The following is a 17,804-nucleotide window of genomic DNA, read 5'->3' on the forward strand; positions in this document are numbered from 1 at the left end:
ATTCTATTGATATGCTGCCTCCATATGACCACAGTTCAGTAGGTATAGTATCAATGCCTGGTGCTTTATTGTTTTTCATCTGTTTTATTGTGTATCTAACGTCTTGTAAAATTTTTCGGTGATCATTATTTTCTTCTATTGTTGACATTGTAGTTTTGTTTCCTTGGTGGAAGATAGTCTTAAAATGATTTGACCAGATTTTTCTTATATATTCAATATTCCCAGTTTCAGTCATCTTGTTGTTTATCATTGTTACTGCTTTTGGTGATAAGTCCTTTGTAATTTCTCTTACAGTAGCATAGAATAATAATAATAATATCAATAATTGTTTTTCCAATTTGGAATTTAGCCGACCAAATTGTATTTATATTGGCTTAAACCAATATACAAAATGATGGTACAACATGTCAAAATTTCATGCTGGCTAGGATGTCGCTGGTTACACAAGGCCCTCCCCCGTTGTTTTTGCCAGGGAACCAGGGCGAAGAGCAAAAAGTCAGCTACTGGAACAAACCCTAAAACACACCCCAACTCATCATCACCAGAGTTAAAGATTGGTACTATCAACATAAGAAGCCTGAATGGCAAAGAAATGGAGCTAGCTGAGGAATTGGATAAGTACCAGATTGACATAATAGGGGTGACTGAAACAAAAAAGACAAAAACTAGTGAGATCTTTCTGAGCAATAAATACAAAATGTTATATTCAGGCAATAACAATCAAGGAAAAGGAGGAGCCATAGTATTCAACACAAAATATGAGGCTAGTCTTCTTGAATGGCAGGCAGTCTCGAGTAGAGTGATGTGGGCAAATATCAGAATGGGGAATTGGACAATGAGACCTATTTGTGCCTATAGTCCCACAGAAGGTTCTACTAAGGTAGAAGTGGAGGAATTTTTTTGATGCTTTAGAAAAAGCAACTGACATGATGAAAAAGGAAAAGTTGGTCTGGTTGGAGATCTAAATAGCAGAGTAGGAAATGATTGTAGACATACAAAAATATTTTGGGAAAATTTGGAGAAAAGAGCAAATCTAATAATAATGGCAAATACCTGTTGGATTTCTGCTCAGGACATGGACTGGTTATTACTAACACCATGTTCCAACATAAAAATGTGCACAAATTCACATGGAGAGAAGAGGCAAGGAATAAGAAAAGTCTCATTGACTATGTTATTGTTGATAATGATGTTTACTCCTTGGTGCAGGACACCAGAGTGTACAGAGGATTTGAAATCTTAAGTGATCACTATTTAGTCTTGAGCAGGATAAAACTGAATTTCATATTGAAAAGAATAACATGTAAGAAGTTTTAAAGTGAATGAAAGTTGAGCAGCTCTCAGATGTGAACTGTAGACTAAAATACACAAACCTTATTTAAGAATAAATGAAAGAGTTTGAGAACAGGAACCAAACATTGGAGATTCAGTGGCAAGCCTTGAAGAAAACCCCTGATTGATTCAGTCAGAGAGGCATGTGGTGAGGTTGTCTGCAAGGATAGAAAAATCAGAATTCCACAGTGGACACAGGAAGTTAAAGAGGCAGTGAAGGAAAAGAAGAAAGCATATCAAAAGTTCCTGGCAAATAAGTCAGCTTGTGCTCTTAGAGAATTGAGACAAATGTAAGAATGCTAAACACTGTGTAAAACTAGCTAAACGTAAGTCATGAGAGGAGTTTGGCAAGAATCTAGAAAATAAATATGAAGAAGGTGGCAAAATATTCTGGAGGTTGTTGAAAAAGCTTAGAAATGGAGGAAAGAGTGCTGTAAAAGGAGTTAGAGATGACAAAGGTGACATGAAAATGGGAGAAAAAGATATCCTTGAAGTATGGAGTAATTACTTCGAAAAATTGCTAAATGAAACAATCAGTGATAGCACAGTGGTAAAAAAAAACACTTAACAGAGTTGCAGTCAGGAATACATATCCATACTTGAAGTAGAAAAAGCCATCAAAGGCTTGAAATGTGGAAAGGCAGCAGGAGTAGATGATATGGTCAACTTCGGGAAGTTTCATGGAGTGAGGAATTGGAAGGCCAGGATATCATTAGTGCATGGGAAATTGTGAAAGAATATTTGTTAGCAGCAATGGTAAGTTGTATACCATGAGTGAAGAAGAGGACACAATTTGGAGTAAAGTGGATGACAAACAATATTAAACAGGAATTGCATGTGAAAAAGAGTCTATGGAAGAGATATAAGGAGACAGGTGAAGAGAAGATGCATGAAGAATATAAGACACAGGCCAGAAGATTGACTAGTGTGGTAAGGAAAGCAAAACTGGAATATGAGAGGAGATTGGCCCTAAGATCCAAAGAAAATCCTAAGGAATTTTTTAGCTATGTGGCCAGTAGCAGGAGAAATGGCTATGGAAGAATGATATTGTGGGATAAAAATGGGAATAGAGTGACTGATGCAGAGGACATAGTGGAATTGTTCAATGAACACTTTTATTGGTGTATTTCATCCTGGAGGAGAAAAGTTTTATACTAGAGGGATAGGGCAGGTTTGAGGTTTAGAGGTGCAGGAGGAGAGTGTGTTCCAAATACTGAGTACTCTGGATGTCAGTAAAGCTGTGGGACTGGATGGTATTTCACCACAAATTTTCCGAGAATGTGCTAGGGAACTGACAGTGCCTTTAACCTGGCTTCTCAGTGAAAGTCTGGCTTCGGCAAAGGTGCCCATGGAATGGAAAGAAGGTAAGATAGTGCCATTGCATAAGGGTGGTAACAGACTGGAAGTGTCTAATTATAGGCCAGTCTGTTTGTCATCAGTAGTTGTTAAGATCTTGGAGAAAGTAGTGAGGGACCATATACAGCATTGGACAGATGAGGGTAATGTTATCTGTGAGAGTCAACATGGATTTGTGAAAGGACGCTCTTGTTTTAGCAATATGCTAGCCTTTTATAATAAAGTTACAAGAACATTAGATGAGGGAAAGGCATATACTGCAATTTTCTTAGACTTAGCGAAGGCATTTGACAGGGTGCCACATGATAAGCTGATATTTAAGTTGCAGCACATGTGTCTGGATGTCAGATTGGTCAACTGGATTCAGGATTGGCTGTCTGATAGGTATCAGAGAGTTGTGTATGTGGAGCAGTTTCAAGGATGCAGAGGGTTACAAGTGGGGTCCCACAGGGCTCAGTACCTGGATCTATATTGTTTAACCTTTATATCAATGACATTGCCAGTGGATTGCAAGGGGATATTCAGTTGTTTGCGGATGATGCAAAGCTGGGAAGGATTATTAGTAATAGCGCAGATGTGGTAGCCCTGCAAGACGATTTAAATAAGCTAGATAGATGGGCAAATGAATGATGGTGTCAGTTTAATGTAGCAAAATGTAAGGTCTTGAGGTTTGTGAAACATTGATGGGATGCTGCATATTGTATGGGAGGAGTTATAGTGGAAGAAGTAGGGGAGACAAGAGATCTGGGGTTGATGATTGATAGAAACCTGAAGTTTAGGGGACATATTGCAAAGGTGGTGAAGGTAACACAGAGGATTGCTGCAATTATGAGAAGGACACTGACCTGCAGAGATAAGAGGGTTATCATTCCGTTGTATAAGTCTCTGAACAGACCACACTTAGACAATTGTTCTCAGATTTGGCCCCCAGGATTTGAAGGGGATAAATTAATTGTGTAAAGGATACAAAGACGGATGACAAAGATTGTTTCAGGACTGTACAAGGATAGTTATGAGGATCAGCTCAGGGAATGTGGACTGCAGAGTTTGGTGGATAGAAGAAGAAGGAGAAGTGATATGATTGAGACTTCTAAACTGTTGAGAGGTGGTTACAGGGCTGACACTGGGGAGTTCTTTCGCTTGGTTGAACAGCGGGAAGGAGTGATGACAAGAGGCCATCCCTGGAAGATACGAAAGGAAACTGTGAGCAAGAGGGTAAGGAGTGGTTTCTTTGCGTGGATGGTGGTTGAACCGTGGAATGCATTGCCTGATGGAGTGGTGGGAGCGAGAACGGTCAATGAGTTTAAAGAGTGGTATGATAGACTTTGTGTTTCTTGGGGGGGGGGGGACCTCCCCTCGATGAGTCTTGACAGACTTTATGTTCTTAGGAAGGACCTCCCACGATGAGTCTTTTGACTCCATGGAGGCCTGAATAATAATAATATTCGACCAGAAATCATGAATTATGGTGGTATAAAAGTCTTACAGTGGCTGCACTGCATAGTTCAAATGGCCTGGACAGAGGGACGAATTCCCGATGATTAGAGCTCTCATTGTACCCATATATAAAAAGGGAAATAAAATTGTATGTGAGAATTACAGAGGTATTTCCCTACTGAGTGTTCCTGGCAAGATTTATGCAAGTATACTTGAGAAACGGTTGAGAAGAATTGTGAAAGAAAAGCTTGGTGAAGAATAAGCTGGATTCAGGCTAAATAGAGGCTGTCAGGATTAGATCTTCACTTTACGACAAAAAGTCGAGAAAGCATGGGAATATAACAAAGATCTGTATTTAAGTTTTGTCGATTTGAAAAGGCATATGACAAGGTGCCAAGAGAGAAGCTATTCAATACGCTACAGTTATGTGGTGTCAATGGGGCATTATATCAAGCAGTACTTAGTCTTTATTTGAGTTGTAAGTCAGCAGTTAGAATTGAAGGATGTACAGGAAGATGGTTTAATGTTAAATCTGGTGTGAAAACGAATATATTAGGAAAGAACTTGACATTGTCAGCATCCGGGAATGGGTTAGCAGAACTAATCTGAAGTGGTTTGGTTATTTAAACAGACTGGGAGAGGAAAGATTAGCAAAACAAGTGTTCTCTGCAAGGTTGGCAGGAAAACGAACCAGAGGAAGACCGATCTGATAATGTTGGAGTCTTGAGAAGTAGCAGACTGATTTGGAGGAAAATTGTAGATAAAAATTTAGTAATGATGTAAATTTGTCGTTGAGTACTATCATATCCTGTACACCCCTTGAGGGTACACGTCAGGAATTTGATGATGATGATGATTTTTAGGTTAATAACGTAATAAAATCTTTGTTTTAAATTCTATAGGTGTTCGTATAGGAGAAGTTTTGGACAACAGATATACAGTATATGGATACACAGGCCAAGGTGTATTTAGTAATGTTATACGAGCAAGAGACATGGCAAGAGGTAATCAAGATGTTGCTGTAAAAATAATTCGCAATAATGAAGTAATGTAAGTATCTTATTTATGTTTTTTTAGTAGTTTTTAAATAGTTCTGTTTTATATTATGTCATCTTGTTAATATATTGGATCCTTTAGATTCGTAGAATGCAATTCCACACACACACGACAGAATTTGATATCAGCTTATTACCAGTTGTGGGACTGAATTGGAAGGTGTGGAAAATTGAAATGAGTTAGCATATCAGTTCCTGTTACAAAATAAATGATATACTTTATAGGTATGCTTATAAAAAAACATTGTTAATTTCTAATGAAAATGAAACAACTAATAAAACTATGAAAATAAATAAACCTTTCTGGTTACTTTCCTGTACCCTTATTCTCCTCAGCTTCACCTGGTGGTATTAAATGGATGGATGTAATCAGAGATGAGAAATACAATTATTTCTCTGCATTAGTATTTTATTAGTTTTGGTTCTGTAGCTACGTATAATCGGCACTTGTGATGTGTTCAATAAGAAATTGATATCTGTTTAAAAAAAAGTATTTAAGATTGATATATTTACTAGATATTTGATAGTCATCATAATTTCAATGGTTATATATTGTAATTCACAGTTGGTAAATGTTGTGATATCTGTCATTCATCACAAAGACATTCTCTTTTTGCTATCGATAATAACATGTCAGCCATTACCAACTTCACGCTTGCCGCTTAGTTGTACAAGTGCGCAAGATCACCAAAGAGATTGATGGTGATTGACAGCTGACACAGAGAGAGTTTGGTACCTGGATAACTAGAAAAAAGAAGAGAGAATTAAAGTTTGGGAATGCAAACCAGAGAATTTTATTTTCTGATGGTCTTGAAATCTTGACAGTCAGAATAAATTAATAGAGGATTCTGAAAAGGGAATCTCATCAAGGTGAATCCCTAGACTGGACAAGTGTGATTGTCGATAAGTGAATGGGGGGGAAAAAGAAAAAAAAATGAGTTAATATCATCATCAAATTCCTGCCATGTACCCTCAAGGGGTGTACAGGATATGATAGTACTACATGAAAAATTTACATCATTACTAACTTCCTATCTACATATAGATAATGAATAACTGAGATGGATAATGTACATCCTTGTCTCACACCGGATTTAACATTAAACCATCTTGCTGTATGTCCTTCAATTCTAACTGCTGATTTACAACTCGAATAACGATTAAGTATTGCTTGATATAATGCCCCATTGACACCATATAACTGTAGCGTATTGAATAGCTTCTCTCTTGCCACCTTGTCATATGCCTTTTCCAAATCGACAAAATTTAAATACAGATCTCTGTTATATTCCCATGCTTTCTCGACTATTTGTCATAAAGTGAAGATCTGATCCTGACAGCCTCTATTTGGCCTGAATCCAGCCTGTTCTTCACCAAGCTTTTCTTCCACAATTCTTCTGAACCGTTTCTCAAGTGTACTTGCATAAATCTTACCAGGAACACTCAGTATGGAAATACCTCTGTAATTCTCACATTCAGTTTTATTTCCCTTTTTATATATGGGTACTATGAGAGCTCTACTCATACAGGACAATGCACCTGCTCACAAAGGTGTTTTGGCAATGGGAAAATTAAGGGATCTGCACTATGAATTGTTGGAACATCCACCCTGTTCCCTAGATTTGGCTCCCTCTGACTTCTATCTCTTCCCAAAACTAAATCTCTTCCTCGCTGGCCAGCATTTTTCTAAGAATCAAGAGGTGATTGTAGCTGTAGAGGAATATTTTGCAGATCTTACTGAGAAACACTACAGGGATGGGATAATTAGTATTAGTCTTAAGGGAGATTATGTTGAAAAATAAGAATAATTTTGAAATTATAAGTTGGTTTTTCCATTGTGTTAGGCCGAGAAATTTTCAGACCACCCTCGTATAGTTGTTATTTAGAAGGCCTTGGATCCACATAGTTTTGTGGTTATTAATATAATTTTATTTGGTCTTGAGTCAATCATTTTCTGGATTCTAAAAATACTAGAGTTAAAAAGTCACTGCACCAATCGGATTGAACTCTTGTATATTTACGTATTAAGGGGTGCTTAAGGGTCAAAGCTGTATAACTGAGAGGAGACCTCCACATAGCCTTTAAAGGAATGTGGAGAACCGACCAGGGCTTCTGACCTAATGTCCAATCCTCACCTTCTCGTGGTGCACCCTGTTGGGTATCTACTTGGATACTGAACGGACGAGGATGGGCTGGCAATTTGGGATTTAGCTGACCAAATTGTATTCTTATTGGTTAAACCAAAATATAGAATGATGGTACAACATGACAAAATTTCATGCCGGCTGGGGCATCGCCCGGTTAAACAAGGCCACCGTTGTTTTCGCCAGGGAACCAGTGCGAACAGCGAAAAGTCAGCTACTGGAACAAATCTTAAAATAAACCCCTACTCAACATCACCAGAGTTAAAGATCGGTACTATCAACGTAAGAAGCCTGAATGGCAAAGAAATGGAGCTAGCTGAGGATTTAGAAAGTACCAGATCGACATAATACTGGTGACTGAAACAAAAAAGACCAAAACTGGTGAGATCTTTTTGAGCAATAGATACAAAATGTTATATTCAGGCAATGACAATCAAGGAAAAGAAGGAGTAGCCATAGTATTCTACACAAAATACGAGGCTAATCTTCTTGAATGGCAGTCAGTCTCAAGTAGAGTAATGTGGGCAAATATGAGAATGGGGAACTGGACAATGAGACTTATTTGTGCCTATTGTCCCACAGAAGGTTCTAGTAAGGTAGAAGTGGAGGAAGTTTTTGAGGCTTTAGAAAAAGCAACTGACACAATGAAAAATGAAAAGTTGGTCCTTGTTGGGGATCTAAATAGCAGAGTAGGAAATGATTGTGAGACATACAAAAATATTTTGGGAAAATGTGGAGAAAAGAGCAAAGTTAATAATAATGGCAAATATCTGTTAGATTTCTGCTCAGGACATGGGCTGGTTATTACTAACACCATGTTCCAACATAAAAATGTGCACAAATTCACATGGAGAGAAGAGGCTAGGAATAAGAAAAGTCTCATTGACTATGTTATTGTTGATAGTGATGTTTTCTCCCTGGTGCAGGACACCAGAGTGTACAGAGGATTTGAAATTGGAAGTGATCACTATTTAGTCTTGAGCAGGATAAAATTGAATTTCATATTGAAAAGAATAACATGTAAGAAAGTTTTAAAGCGAATAAAAGTTGAGCAGCTCTCAGATGTGAGCTGTAGGCTAAAATACACAAAGATTATTGAAGAAAAAATGAAAGAGTTTGAGAACAGGAATCAAACCTTGGAGATTCAGTGGCAAACTCTGAAGAAAACATTGATTGATTCTGCCAGAGAGGCATGTGGTGAGGTTATCTGGAAGGATAAAATAATCAGAACTCCCTGGTGGACACAGGAAGTTAAAGAGGCAGTGAAGGAAAAGAAGAAAGCATACCAAAAGTTCCTGTCAAATAAGTCAGCTTGTGCTCTTAGAGAATATAGAGACAAATGCAAGAATGCTAAACACTGTGTAAAACTAGCTAAACAAAAGTCATGGGAGGACTTTGGCAAGAATCTAGAAAATAAATATGAAGAAGGTGGCAAAATATTCTGGAGGTTGTTGAAGAAGCTTAAGAATGGAGGAAAGAGTGCTGTAAAAGGAATTAGAGATGATAAAGGTGACATGAAAACGGGAGAAAAAGATATCCTTGAGGTATGGAGTAATTACTTTGAAAACCTGCTAAATGAGACAAGCAGTGATGACAGCACAGTGGTAAAAAAACACTGACCAGGCATGCAGTCAGGAATACATATCCATACTAGAAGTAGAAAAAGCCATCAAAGGCTTGAAATGTGGAAAGGCAGCAGGAGTAGATGATATTCGACCAGAAATGCTGAAGTATAGTGGTATAAGATTCTTACAGTGGCTGCACTGCATAGTTCAGAAAGCCTGGACAGAGGGACGAATTCCCGATGACTGGAGTAGAGCTCTCATAGTACCCATATATAAAAAGGGAAATAAAACTGCATGTGAGAATTACAAAGGTATTTCCCTACTGAACGTTCCTGGCAAGATCTATGCAAGTATACTTGAGAAACGGTTGAGAAGAATTGTGGAAGAAAAGCTTGGTGAAGAACAAGCTGGATTCAGGCCAAATAGAGGCTGTCAGGATCAGATCTTCACTTTACGACAAATAGTCGAGAAAGCATGGGAATATAACAAAGATCTGTATTTAAGTTTTGTCGATCTGGAAAAGGCATATGACAAGGTGCCAAGAGAGAAGCTATTCAATACGCTGCAGTTATATGGTGTCAATGGGGCATTATATCAAGCAATACTTCGTCTTTATTTGAGTTGTAAGTCAGCAGTTAGAATTGAAGGAAGTACAGGAAGATGGTTTAATGTTAAATCTGGTGTGAGACAAGGATGTACATTATCCCCTCTGTTATTCATTATCTATATGGATCACATTATGAAGGAAAGTAGTATGAAACATGATATCAAAATTGGAAATGTTAATGTCAGCTCTTTGCTTTATGCAGATGATGTTATACTTCTAAATAAATCTGCTACAAGTCTGCAAGATTCTCTGATTAAATTGAATAGCTGGTGTAATAGATATGGTATGAAGGTCAGCAATAAAAAGACAAAGACAATGAAAATAGGCAGAATCATTGAAAATATCAACTGTGTTGTGAATGGAGAACCTGTGGAACAAGTAAAACATTTCAGCTATTTAGGCACGATTTTTACTGAAGATGGTAAATTAAATATAGAAATAGACAACAGAATCAGCAAAGCTGGTATGGTGGGAAGTCAATTGAATAAATTCATATGGAATAAGGGAGAAATTAGTCGGAACACTAAATTAGCTGTGTACAAGACAGTGTTCAAACCAGTTTTAACTTATGGATCTGAGAGCTGGGTCAGAAGTAAAACACTTCACCAAAGACTAGAGACCACAGATATGAGAGTCCTGAGAAAGATTATAGGCGTGAACAGATGTCATCAATGGCAATATCATATTAAAAACGAGGATATTAGGAAAGAACTTGACATTGTCAGCATCCAGGAATGCGTTAGCAGAGCTAATCTCAGGTGGTATGGTCACTTAAACAGAATGGGCGATGAAAGATTAGCAAAACAAGTGTTCTCTGCCAGGTTGGCAGCAAAACGACCCAGAGGAAGACCAAGGTGTAGGTGGGTTGATACAGTACAAAGTGCTTTAGACGATAGAAATATAAGATCTAATAATGTTGGAGTCTTGACAAGTAACAGACTGATTTGGAGGAAAATTTTAGATAGGAAATTAATAATGATGTAGTTTTTTTCATGTAGTACTATCATATCCTGTACACCCCTTGAGGGTACATTGCAGGAATTTGATGATGATGATGATATTTACGTAACACTTGATTTAAAAAATCAGTCTCTTTAAAGAGATAAAACAGATTGGTACTGTTTTTACAGGCAGATTTTTTAACATAACTGGCACAGCTGACATGATTAACAGGTGCAATGCTTGTTTCTGCATTCTTTTGCCATATCTCTCTGTCCATTGCCAAGTGACTCAAATCCTGCAAACTCTCTGCACTACTTCTTCACATTATCTTACCATTCTCTTCTTGGTTTGTTTGTTTCAGATTATTTTGTACATTAGATTCTCTTGGTTATATAGTTCTTCATTTGTTTTTTTCACCCATCCAATTCTTAAAATCTTTTTGTAACATGTTTTTTCGAAACTGGATATTTGACTCGGTCTTTTCCAATTACCCATGCGTCACAACCATGAGGGCACTCATGATTTACATGTTTCCAGCAGTCTCAGCTATGCCAGAAGCCTCACTTATTTCATTTTCCATAAGTTATCCATTGTCTGTAAATTTATTTTTGCTTTTCTTATCTGAAATCTTATCTTTTTGCAGTTTAAATCGTGTGTCATGATTTTTTTTTTTTTTTTTTTTTTTTTTTTTTTTTTTATGTAGGATGCATATTACTATGGTATCCAGTGCACAACCACCATAGACATGTTGAAAAAATAATATGAACGATATCCTATATGAAATGATTCAGAATTTATGCTCACTTTAAGGATTTTCTACTGCCCCCCCCCCCCCTTCTTCTCTGGAACTCAATTATATACTACTCTAAATGTCTACTGGTGTGAAAGCTTTCATGGATAGTGTTCAAAATCTATTACTTCATTTACCCTTTTGTCAAAAGAATATTGTAATATTGTACCGTCGAAGCTTCTAATTCTGGACTATTTTTTTTTTGCAATCTAAAATCAGCTGTCTGCTGAAATTATTTGAAGTTTTAGAAATACTATGCTATATTTTCACCATGTAAAACTGTTTATATGCATACCACACAAAAGAAAGTTCAATAGTGTTATTTTTGTTTCTTTTTTCTTAAAAAAACAATTCTAAATATTACTATTTCTATTGCTGATGGTTGCTATTTCTGAAATAACGTAAGTCTTAGAAATACTCATTAATAATCCTCTCAGCTGGAGGTAAAGCAAAAAAAGGCTTAGATTACTCTCACTGCTATCGAGAAAGAAAAGAGAGAACAGTTCTCCAGAAGTCACACTAAAGTGCCTCAAGCTATAGTACAGAATACGTTAAGAATGTCTTGTTTCGTTTTCAATTGTTGATTAGCAGACATCCTAACACAGAAATACTGACATTTCTACATTTCTTTTACAGGCTGATACAGTATTTATACCAAAATAATTTCTTAATTTATAATGATCAGTTTCACTTTTATTATCGAAAAATTATAAATTATTTGATACAATTAACTTGAAAAAATGATTTGAATTATTTAAAAGAAAAGGCACATATGTGTTACATAATAATTTTTTGAGGGTAGGGTAGGTTTATAGACGTATTCAATCTGCAGATAGTTTTTAGAGAATTTATTTTAAAAATCGCTCGCAACACAATTGTTACACAATAAATTACTTTGGGAATATGCTCATGAATTTTAGTGTAAAATATTAGCAAAAGTTTAGCTACTTCAGCAATGCCATGTATCTAAACTAGAAGAAAATGTCGTTATATCTGCTGATGTTAGAACTCTTACATAAATAATTTTTTCTGGCATGATTTCTCTATTAGTTATAATGTATTCAATTTACAAGTGTTTACCCTTTTGTATTCTCTCATGTTTTGTGCAGAGATTTCTTCTTTGTATTAGAAGGAAAAAAACAAATAATAGCAGAAGAAAACTATGTAGTATTTTCTTTTTCATTGGGTGGATTTACAGTGTTCATTCTTTTTATTTTGAAAAGAAAATGGAAATGATTATTTTCTTACTATTTTTGCTAACAGAACATCTGATATAATTATAAAAGTGACATTTTACCTTTTTTTCTCCCACACAAGAAAAAGAAATAAGGCAATAATATTGTTGAACTTAACAAACTTTATTGTAGCAGAAATTTTTATTACAAAACTTTGCTGTTTTGTAATAAAAAATATTATTAGTACTACTTGGAAATTTTCTAATCTGTTGTCCACGCTGCTATGAAAATTTAGTAGATGAAGTTTCACTTTCGACAAACTGTATTCTTATTTACTAAAAACAATTTTATGATATGCAAATTTCAAAAACAGTTGCATTAAATGAGATTGTAATACACAGAATGTTTCAAAAATTAAGAAATAAAACATCTCAGAGAATGATTTAGCCTACTATTCAGAATTGTTTGGAATACAATCAAGGTATATAAATCTCCCACACAAGAAATTTGGAATTCATATTATATCAATGTGCTGTTTGTGTTGCCAAGGGATTATTATTTATTTAATTTTATTATTTTTTATTTTTTTGGTGAAATAATTTACTTTTCAATCGTAGCATGTTTTCCCACTTGATAAAAATTGAAATTTCATGAAAAACAGAATATGAGTATTATGAGATAACATGAGCATCTTCTGCTCATGTTATCTCATATTATGTTATCTCATAATACGTATTCTGAAAATTGCATGTTCTAATAGTAACTGTATTTTCTTTCTTTCCCCATTAGAAATAAAAATTTGATAATAACTATAACTATTATTAATATTGATTAATAATAGTTAATCTTATTTTATTTGTTCTTCCTGAGTGAATGAGAATAATAGAATATATTATTGTTACATAATTATTGTTACTATCACTATGCTGTTATAGAATACAGTTTACATTATGATAACAAATAAGTTTTCTGACATAAATTGATACATACATGACAAAAGTCCCTTTATCCCACATTTAGTAATTACTATTACTACTAACAACAACAATAATAATAATAATAACACTATTTTCTATGTTCTGTATTCTGAAAGTAGCCATATTTCTGCTTAGTTATGGCTGATGAGAATCCTTAGAGGTATAATAACATGCTGATACTAAGAAGCTTGTGAAAGGGGGGAAATCATTGAGATAGTGGGAATGGTTTGAGGGATGAATTCAGATATTTAAGATTTTTATTGAGGTTGGCCTAATGTAGATGGTAACTAATTTAAGTTTTCTTTCATACATGCCTTGGAATGATATATATGAGTTGCTATTTTTTTTTTTCAGTTTATTCAGTACTGATTATTTATCATTAATGAATAATATATGCACGTAAACACAAGAAAGATATTTAATTAACCAAATATTTCGGTCTGGAAATAGCAGACCATCTTCAGTGGCACTACAAGAACAGTTTTAAAAAAAATACAAGGTGGAATACTAACAATAGATCATTTAAGCTGTGTGATGTTATATCACTAAGTATTAAAGGGAATATTTTTAAGCAGAGATATGATTGAAATAAAGATATTAATTAATAATATTAAATAACATAAAATTAATATGAATTAATGAGTTATCCTGATTAGACTTTCCCAGATTTTTGATATAGATATACAGTCATTCCAATTCAGGTTAGGACGATGGAGTAAGGCCTCTACACTTTCTTTGAATAAACGTTCAAATTTATAACCGGATCTATGTAAGAGGCGAGTTTTTGACCAAAGGATGTTGTGGTTAGTTTCAATCCCGTGCTGAGCCAATCCAGATTTTTCAGATTTGTTGTGATGAATGGAGGATTGATGTTCTTGGATTCTTTTTTCAAGAGAACGCCCAGTTTGTCCAAAATAGGAGAGATCACAGTTGCAGGAAATTTGATAAACTCCAGGAAGAAATATAGTTGAACGTTTGTCTTTAGGAGAAGGAAAATGGGAAGATAATTTGTTAATAGGTAAAAAAGAATCCAAGAACATCAATGGTTATTAGTTAAATTTTATTCGCCATCACTTTCTGACAGTAGCAACATTCTTTTGTGTGAGGCTGGAATTAAATCACTTCCATCACTTGAAGCACTTTGGCCGTCCTGTTCATAGTGCAATGGCGAAACGTTTTCTTCATTAAAATAAACTAAATTAGCACTAATTTCCAATAATTCTCAAGGTCGATTTTTTTTTTACCACAAACTCTGTAATTAATCTTTGAAATCTTGTTTTGACTAGATCTTTATATAATTTTTCATATCGCACCATACATGAATTCAGTTCACGTTTAAACTGTTCAGCTGGTTCAGTTTTTGGATTACGTGTAAGAAAATAACCTTGCAAGTTTACTAGCCATTTGAAGCCCTTCTGTAATTATTCCTGCAGTGAGTAGAATCACTTTATCATCATCATTTCTTTTTCATTAAGATTCTCAAGGACAGCTTCTATTATTTTGTCATCACTAACAGTCTTGTCAACCATCAATTCTTTAATATCTGCTGACGAAAAATCACCAACTACACATGCTAATCTGATGATGTTGGAATATTCAGTTGTATGCATAGGTACAGAGTTTTTATTTTTCTCACATTCTGGCCAAGTAGCTGTCCATCATTCATTTAAAGTTGATGGTTTCAATTCTGATAACGCCACCATAGCAAGTTTGATGCAATCCAAAATAGAAAATTTCTTCCTCGCATCAATAACTGTCAGTACTGGTAACTCTCGTATAACATGAATGTTAGGTTCCACAAAAATGCCGCATTATGTAAATCGCGTTATGCGAGACTCAGATCACATAAGTAGGGTTAGGTTCGGAAATCGTTATTTTTTTTTTAACATTATATAAACAGTGACATCCAACAAAAATATATTTTTATTTAATTCAGGTAATTCACGTAAGTTAAGAAAACATGTAAACTATGAAACAAATACATAGTATAAATTATAAAAAATTATAAATTGTACATAACCTTCATTGCACATAATACATAAATGTTTTAGGCAAAATAAAGTATATATTTTAATCATCATCACTCTCTTCAAAACTAACATTTCGTAGATATTCTTTATTTACGAGTGGTCGGATGTTATCATCACTTGAAATCTCTTAGGCATCATTAGTATAATTCTCATTGCATACTTCGGCTGGTTTAGTTATCAAGAAGTCAGTAATACTACCTTGCTTACCACTATGCTGCAATTTTTTATTAAGTTCATAATATGGAGCTAAACAAATATTCAGTTGTCTCGTGAATTTTCCAGAGCGCTCCATTGAGAGATCATTATCCATAAAATAACTTTTTGCCAAGTCCAATCCTTCTGCTAATTTCTTTAAACTGAATTCTTTAATGGATTCATCACAATGAGAATCTTCGGCAAAACTTTCCCGCCATTTTGTTCGACGACATCTTTTATTTGTACTAGTACCTCCTCATTTAAATTTATTTCTCCATCAATTAATTCACTATTGAAGAGTTAGAGCATTTATGAAGAAGTTCGCGAAGGTTGAGTCTCATGTGCTGATCGAAACCGAATGTATCTTCAATTTTGTTCAATTGTTACCTTGGAAGTTTACAGTGAGTGGGTTTATTCCTATTAACAAACGCGTATAGCGCAAAAGTGCTCTAAGTCGCCATTACTATGAAAATAATTTTTTTTACATAAAAAGAAACACCATTACATATTGTATGTAACTCACCAAAAAATAAAGTGCTCAGCTTGAGATTAACACACATGATTTTTAATGCGCTTTCCTTGCAGAAAACGAAGACAATTTTCAACAATAAACACTTTATTTTTACTAAATAGCTTAAGGAAGTTACAACGTATACTAGTATATACATTAAAATATATTTTAATACACTTCCAATATTTCGGCAACATCACGTTGCCATTTTCACAGGAACTTAAAAACAAGACACGTGCACGCAAGCACAACAAACAGTAAATGAGGACGAAGCAGGAAGCTATTCTTTCTCCTAAAAGTCCTGATGGTGCCTCCTAGTGGGCAATGTTGGTATTCTTGGGTGATTGGGCTGAAGGTCTTCTGATGTAAGTTTCCTAAATTTGGGGCAGTCTCATGCAACCAAATTTGTTGAGATTTGGATTGTTTCTTAGGGCTGAGGCTGATTCCATGAAAAGCCTTTCATATTTGAATTTACTACGGTGTATTATCGTGGCTTTCTTCCACCGTATTCTATGGCGGGTATCAAGCACATGGTCTGCAAGACCAGAGTCACTGTATTGGTGAAACCGGATGTAGTCCTTGTGTTCTGAAATTCTGATATTAGCTGCCCTGCCTGTTTGACCGAAGTAGGACAGCTTACAGCTGCAAGGGACCTGGTATACCCCAGGTAGGTCTAGGGGGGAGGTTGGCCTTTAGTAGAGCGAATAAGGGATGCCAATTTTTTATATGGTCTGTAACAAGAAGTTAAGTCGTGTTTTTTTAGGATTTTTGTAATTTTTTCTGAGGTGCCTCGGATGTAGGATTTAGAGTAATCCTTGTTCTGGGGGGTTTCGGTATTTTTTTGCAGTGGTAGTCATTGGCTGAGAAAATGTTGAGAATGTGGTTTAGTTCTGTGGTTAGGGCGTTGTCATTTGAACAGATAAGTTTAGCTCTGGTGTGTAGTCTCTTAATGACCCCATATTGTTGTGTGTGTGTGGTGGTGGTGGGGGGGATTGTTGGTGAATGTATTTGCCTGTATGGGTGGGTTTTTCTATAGACTGAGAAAACCAAGGTTCCATCAGGTTGGTGGATGACTAGTGTGTCTAAGAAAGGAAGGTAGTTGTTTTTTTCCTCTTCCACGGTGAATTTGATTCTGGGGTGTTGGTTGTTTAAGTGTTAGGAAGGAGAGGAGTGCATCAGAGCCATGTGGCCAAATAGCGAACACATCATCAACACAGCAAAGCCATATGGTTGATTTTTGTGGGGCAGAGTTTAAGGCTTTCTCTTCAAAAGTGTCCATATAAAAATTGCCAAGGGTGGGGAGAATGGAGAACCCATGGCTGTCCCCTCTATTTATTTGTAGAATTTTCCTTGCCAAACAAAATAGCCTGAGTTCATTGTGAACTGAAATAGGGCTGTGATATCGGGAGGAAATTAGCTTGGATTAGCTTTAAGGATTCTTTGAGTGGGACATTTGTGAATAAGGAGGAGACATCAAAACTGACCATTACGTCAGTGTGTTTGAGTGTAAGGTTTTTCTATACTGGCTTTGAAGTGGGCTGAGTTTTTTGTGTGTGAAGGTGTTGCCAGTATAGTGTGTGTGTGTGAGAGCTTTGGCCAAATGTTAAGCTAGTTTGTATGTGGGGAATCAATGCCATCCACTATGGGATGTAATGGCAAATTTTCTTTATGTAGTTTTGGGAGTCTGT

The 17,804-nt window shown here is 35.6% G+C and overlaps 1 protein-coding gene across 4 annotated transcripts in view; it reads left to right on the forward strand.

Moving 5' to 3' along the window:
* Positions 1 to 17,804, forward strand: part of Prp4k (Pre-mRNA processing factor 4 kinase) — a 526,475-nt gene that overhangs the window by 171,364 nt on the left and 337,307 nt on the right. For all 4 annotated transcript variants that reach the window (XR_016548872.1, XR_016548870.1, XR_016548871.1 and 1 more), the window contains exon 10: positions 5,028 to 5,175. Coding sequence is in view for 1 of the 4 variants with exons in the window: in XM_090398529.1 (XP_090254655.1) it covers positions 5,028 to 5,175 (148 nt within the window). In the remaining 3 variants the exon portion in view is untranslated. The remainder of the gene's footprint in view (positions 1 to 5,027; positions 5,176 to 17,804) is intronic.

The sequence above is a fragment of the Typopeltis vanoorti genome, chromosome 9, assembly GCF_054136105.1.
Source record: "Typopeltis vanoorti isolate ZY-2024b chromosome 9, IOZ_Tvanoo_1.0, whole genome shotgun sequence".
Classification (NCBI taxonomy): Eukaryota; Metazoa; Arthropoda; class Arachnida; order Uropygi; family Thelyphonidae; genus Typopeltis; species Typopeltis vanoorti.